The sequence below is a fragment of the Callorhinus ursinus genome, unplaced genomic scaffold, assembly GCF_003265705.2.
Source record: "Callorhinus ursinus isolate GAN/ISIS: 27379988/994484 unplaced genomic scaffold, GSC_fseal_2.0 scaffold6, whole genome shotgun sequence".
Taxonomy (NCBI): Eukaryota; Metazoa; Chordata; class Mammalia; order Carnivora; family Otariidae; genus Callorhinus; species Callorhinus ursinus.
In genome coordinates this window covers 6,554,110-6,560,109 of record NW_027397068.1, presented here as the reverse complement: position 1 = coordinate 6,560,109, position 6,000 = coordinate 6,554,110, and the positions used below count along the sequence as shown (strand labels likewise).

The window sequence follows — 6,000 nt, the reverse complement described above, 5'->3', positions numbered from 1 at the left end:
CGCCGGAGCGGAGAACGGATTTCAGTGAGATCAAGACTGTAACCAGGATACTGTCCTACTTCAGCTGAGGGATGAGAGGGCAGGGCTAGCTGGTGTGAAGTCAGGTTGAAGACTACCTGGACTGAATGGTTCTGGAAGAGCCGGATAGGCGGAAGGTAGTCCTGGTGAATCTAGGAATGCAAGAGAAGGGGACTTGGGGTGAGAGGCCCACGGTGGGAGCTGCGTATGGGGGAGCTTTGTGGAACATCCACGTGGCATCCAGGAGGTGCCTGGATATGGGAAAGTGAAGCTCAGTGATTCTCAGTTAGAGACTCCAATTTGGGAATAATTAACATATAGGTCCAGAAGATGCTTATGGATTTCCTTTTGCTTTAAAATACAGTAAGAAGAGGAATGAGAAAGAGATACATATAGAGAGTAATAGAGGATTTTATGTGTTTGAGGTGATTAGAAAAGGACTGGAGAGAAAAAAGTTTAGAAAAGATGAGAAAACTGTTGGCTGAGGCGGAACTGATGGATATATTTACTAATAAACTACAAAAAAAAGTGTGCCCAGAGAGTTTGCGATCTCTCCCAGAGGAGAAACAGGAGGTGGCACGGAGGCAGAAGCTACCGAATGTTCCCGTTTGCCACCAGGGAGCACTGGCAGCCAGGACAGCTCGGTCCTGTCAGGCCCAGCGAATGATGAGGTGGGCGCAACAGTCCGCAGAAGGAGGCACAGGAGATGGGTTCGCCAGCCACCCGCACACGCGCGGCCTCATCAGCTGGGGGTTTGTCATTTTAGGAAGGTGAATGTTGTGTTCCTCTTGAGAACCACGTTCAGTGAAGCTTTAGCTATTTGTAACATCATTTTCAGGGAAATTGGAGACTCCTCCCACCCCCCCTTTCTGTGAAAACAGGGCTGCTTATTGGGTAACATGGAAAAATCTCAGTTCCTGCAGTAGCCACCTGTGCATTCAAGTTTCCTCATGGAAAGCTCAGAGTGACTTTTTAAAATTTTATTTTATTATGTTATGTTAATCACCATACATTACATCATTAGTTTTTGATGTAGTGTTCCATGATTCATTGTTTGCGTGTAACACCCAGTGCTCCATGCAGAACGTGCCCTCTTTAATACCCATCACCGGGCTAACCCATCCCCCCACCCCCTCCCCTCTAGAACCCTCAGTTTGTTTCTCAGAGTCCATAGCCTCTCATGGCTCGTCTCCCCCTCCGATTTCCCCCCCTTCATTTTTCCCTTCCTACTATCTTCTTTTTTTTTTTTTTTTAACATATAATGTATTATTTGTTTCAGAGGTACAGGTCAGTGATTCATCAGTCTTACACAGTTCACAGCGCTGACCATAGCACATACCCTCCCCAATGTCTATCACCCAGCCACCCCATCCCTCCCACCCCCCACCACTGCAGCAACCCTCAGTTTGTTTCCTGAGATTAAGAATTCCTCATATCAGTGAGCTCATAAGATACATGTCTTTCTTTGATCGACACAGTGACTTTTCTTGATGTCCTTTGCTAAATCCCAATCTGGGAAGGTACTTGAAAGCTGCAGGCAGCAGCAGAGGTGGTGGGGTTGTGGGGGGGGGATAAATCACCCACACAGCAGAGTGCAGGAGGGCTCCCTGCTGAACTGCCAGGTGTGCGGGAAGCAGCCAGGGAAGGTAGCATTTAGGACACAGTGTGCGTCTAGATGGGCTCAAAAAGAACTACAGTTTAACCCATTCCAAAGCACCAAATGATTATTTTAGGTCATGGGACCAGATGCTACACTTTCATGATCTTTCCTGACACCTCTAATTTTGGCTAGGAATCAAAAGAGTTGTTAAGATTCTCTTCCACTCTCTGACACATCTAATCCAAAACTGCCTATGTGAAGTGTCTCCAGAATCTTATATTGTTGCCTTTTAAATTCCCCTTAGACACAGACGGGATATTGTTGCACTCAAACACATTTCCACCAAAGGAATTAAAAAGTACTTATACTTTTATTCTACTCTGTATCGGTGCCATACACACACACACACACACACACACACACACACAAATGTGTGGATCACTTATTAAGTTATAACATTCCATGTTTTAATAGTAATACAAGGACATAAACGATCATTTCCTGAGTTAACAGTGCAATGTAAAATTTAATCTGTATTGCTAATAAGACATTTTACGGCATAGAAATCTGATCAAAATGATCATTTACTTTATCATGTCATAAAACACAAGAGCTTACTGTAGAACAGTGATACACTTTAAATGGTAAGGAAGTTTGTGACTCATCACAAAAGACTCCTGTATGGACTTGTTGCCATGATAGATTCCAGGTCAGAGATCAGTAGTAAAATAAGTTATGGTACAAAATAAAGTCAACAAGTCATCTATACTGAAGGAACAGTTGATTTCATTGAAGAAACTGAAACCTGGATTCTAGTTGACCTTTTAGTTAGTATGTACAAAAATGTGCTCTTAAAAAATCCTAAGTAATCACAAATTTAGACAAAACAGTTGAATAAAGGACAATGACAGCTCTTCATTATGCTGTAAAACTATGGATCTCATCTTTGGAAAAGTTCAGATCATGCAGCAACCTGAAAAACAAATACAAAGGACATGTTTCTTTGGGAAAATGTTTAAAAATAAAGAAGTAAGATCAAAGTTTACAATCATAAACATAGTATTTTTTCATTTTTCCCGCTTAGCATGTACTTTCAAAAAAAAAACACCCCACAATTATCACTTCTAAAAAACTAACAATCATTTCTTGATATCATCAAATATCTAGTCAGTGTTCAAATTTTCAATTGTCTAATGGATGCCATAATTTTTAAGTTTGTTTAATGCCAATTTAAAGTCTACTCATTGTGATTGGCTGATGTCTTTTAGGTATCTTTTGAGCTACAATATCCCTTCTCTCTCTTTGTCCGGCAATTTCTTTGTTGTCAAAATCAGATTTCTATGTGTTGAGCCTCCCAGAGACTTCATTTTGCTGCATCTTTGTGGTGTACTTTAATAGCACATAATACCTGACTGCCTCTCTTTTTGGATGCTAACAACCATTGGTGATCTACGTACACATCCATTAGTTCATTAAGGACTAAAGTTGCTGACACCTACTATAATTCTTTATTTATCAGCTAAGGAATTCTATAGAGAAAAACAAACTTCTGCTAATTTATTATGTAGTTACTCAGTAGTACAGCTCATACAGAAAAGGCGGAATAAATGCATGATATTTTTCCCCCTTTATTCACCAGTTTTCAAAGTAAGGAGTTGATCCCCCTAGCATTCTATCTTCATTCTCCTAAACTGAACAAGACAAGCAGAAATACTGCTTAAGTATAATTCAACTTGGAAAACATTATAAATAGAGACTGAAATCTTAGAAGTAGCTCTGTCTAAAACGCTGCTGAAAACAGAGAAAGACAACTACCATATGATTTCACTCATGTGGAGTTTAAGAAACGAAATGAACAAAAAAGAAAAAAAAAACAGACTCTTGAATATGAAGAACAAACCAGGGGTTGCCCGTGGGGATGGATGACACAGATAAAGGGGGTCAAAAGGACACTTATTGTGATGAACACTAAGTAACGCACAGAAATGCTGAATCACTCACTATATTGTATGCGTGAAACTAACATAACACTGTACGTTATAAAAAAGAAAAAAATGTTGCTGAAAATAAAAACATTTATTTAGTCCTCACTACATGTAGCCACTGTGCTAAGCATTTCACATGCCTAAACATATTATTTATTCCCTTGTACAGATGAGTGCACTAAAGCTTGGAAAGGTTAAGTAATTGGCTCTAGGACACCCGATTAGTGATTGCAAGATGACTGTGAGTGGTAGAGCTGGGATTCAGATTCAAGTTAGCAGCTTCTAGACATACACACATATTCAGACAAAATCACAGGATGGCATAGGAGCCACAGGGCCAACTTGGTGCAACAGTCAAGCCTCTCCCTGGCTGAACTCATCCCCCCTTTCCAGCCACACTCACTGTCCCTCACTGGCTAGTGGCTTCACACTGGCCACGCCAGTCTCGTCTTTTGAATACCTGCATCCTCAAAGTGTCTGCTTGTTCCTCTGCCTACCCTACCCTTCTCCACCTCCTCTGACTGGCAACATTTTGGCCATCACTCAAAGAACAGGTCTTTCTGAGCATGCAGCTCCTCTCTCTCCAATACACACCCCTAGGGAGAAGTAAATTGCCTCTTCCTGAATTTTCATAACACTTTGTTTTTACCTCTCGTAAGAGTGTTTATGATATTCTGAGTCATATTTTAGTTACCAGTGTGTGCAACTGTTTCCACCACTAGACAGGGTAGGCCTGGAGAGCAGAGACTGTTTTATTTATCTAGGTAATAAACAAGTGGGTATTTAGTAAACGAAAGCACCTTTACTGAGCAAGTAATTATCTTGCTCTTTATCTATATTAAAATAAAATCCATTTCTGAGTCTTTCTCTGTTATCATATCATATAAATTTAACAAATTTTCACCAAATATGGAGAGTATGTTTGATATGGTTATACATACACAGCAGACATGAGATTAACTTTGGAGGGCCTTAGGGAGTGGGCATCACAGAGTCATTTTTCAGGACAGCAAAAACTATGATATAATAAGAGACCCAAGTAACTGCCAAGTAAGAGATACACCACATCCATTAAGATGGTCAAGGCAAGGAAATCAAAGAAATGAGAGTCTTAAATTAGATGTCACAAGGGCAGATGTTATGAATTGCAAGTACAGGCACTCTTCAGAGATATTGTGGATTCAGTTCCAGACCACTGCAATAAAGCAAATATTGCAACAGGGCAAGTCAAATTAATTTTTTGTTTTCCAATGCATATAAAAGTTATCTTTACACTATAGTCTAGTAAGTGTGCAATGGCATTATGTCTAAAAAAAATGCAATGGCATTATGTCTTAAAAAAAAAAATGTAAAAGATCCTTGCCTGCCTTATTTAATTAAAAAATACTTCACTGCTAAAACATGCTAACCATCATCTGAGCTCCCGGCAAGTTGTAATCATTGATCGTAGATCACCGTAACAAATGTAATAATAATGAAGGGTGAAATATCATGAGAATTACCAAAATGAGACACAAAGTGAGAAAATGCTGTTGGGAAAATAGCACCGATGGACTTGCTCGATGCAGGGTTGCCATCAACCTTCAATATGTTAAAAAAAAAAATGCAGTATCTGCGAAGCACAATCAAGTGAAGAGCAGCACTGAGACGAGGTGTGCCTGTACTGACGTGACTCAGGCTACATCTCACAGGGCAACTCCATGCAGCATGTTCGAAGGTGAGCAAAAGCAGTGATCCATAGATGATGATCAGTAATACTCCTGAGCAATCCTAGGCAAGCCAGCTAGTGCAGCATGGAAAGATTAGCTCTGAGGTAACACTGAGAAACTAATGCTATAGAGATTATCGTCAATTTTAAAAATGCAGACATACTAGGACCTTGGCTCCCTTCTATTCAATTCCACACACCGAGGCTCCGGTGTGCAAGGAAGTGGGCTAAGCCTTGCACGGAATGAGAACGAGAAGAACCCACAAATGGCCCATCATTCATGGGAGAAAACAACCCACTTCTTTAGGAGGCTGGACAAGGGATTCTTCCTCAGTCAGTTAATCATGCTAAGTGGCCTTAAAGACAGTCTCTTTCAATGCTGAAGAGTTTATGATTCCCATCATTTCAAAGGATTATTATGCTTGCTTATAAAGCAAGCATTAAGATACATCTGAAATAGCAGTGTCAATAAAGTTGAAGAATGTAGCTCTTAGCCTTTTTCTTTTTGAAAAATTATTTTACTGCAAACCATACTGTTAGTCTTCACTATAATTTTAATAGTTTTGTTTTAACTTTGAAAGATTAAAAGTTTAAATTGTAATATTTAAAAAAATTTGAGAGTGCTTAAACAAAAGAACATTTCTGAAAGTATTAAAATCCAGAAATACACTTAAATTTAATTAAAATAT

General features: G+C 39.6%; 1 protein-coding gene across 3 annotated transcripts in view; it reads right to left on the bottom strand.

The window, feature by feature from the left end:
- Positions 1–1,969: 1,969 nt before the first annotated feature.
- Positions 1,970–6,000, bottom strand: part of CYB5R4 (cytochrome b5 reductase 4) — an 83,828-nt gene continuing 79,797 nt past the window's right edge. For all 3 annotated transcript variants that reach the window (XM_025862032.2, XM_025862041.2, XM_025862057.2), the window contains one exon: positions 1,970–2,591. In XM_025862032.2, coding sequence (XP_025717817.1) covers positions 2,537–2,591 — 55 coding nt within the window. In that variant the 3' untranslated portion in view covers positions 1,970–2,536. The remainder of the gene's footprint in view (positions 2,592–6,000) is intronic.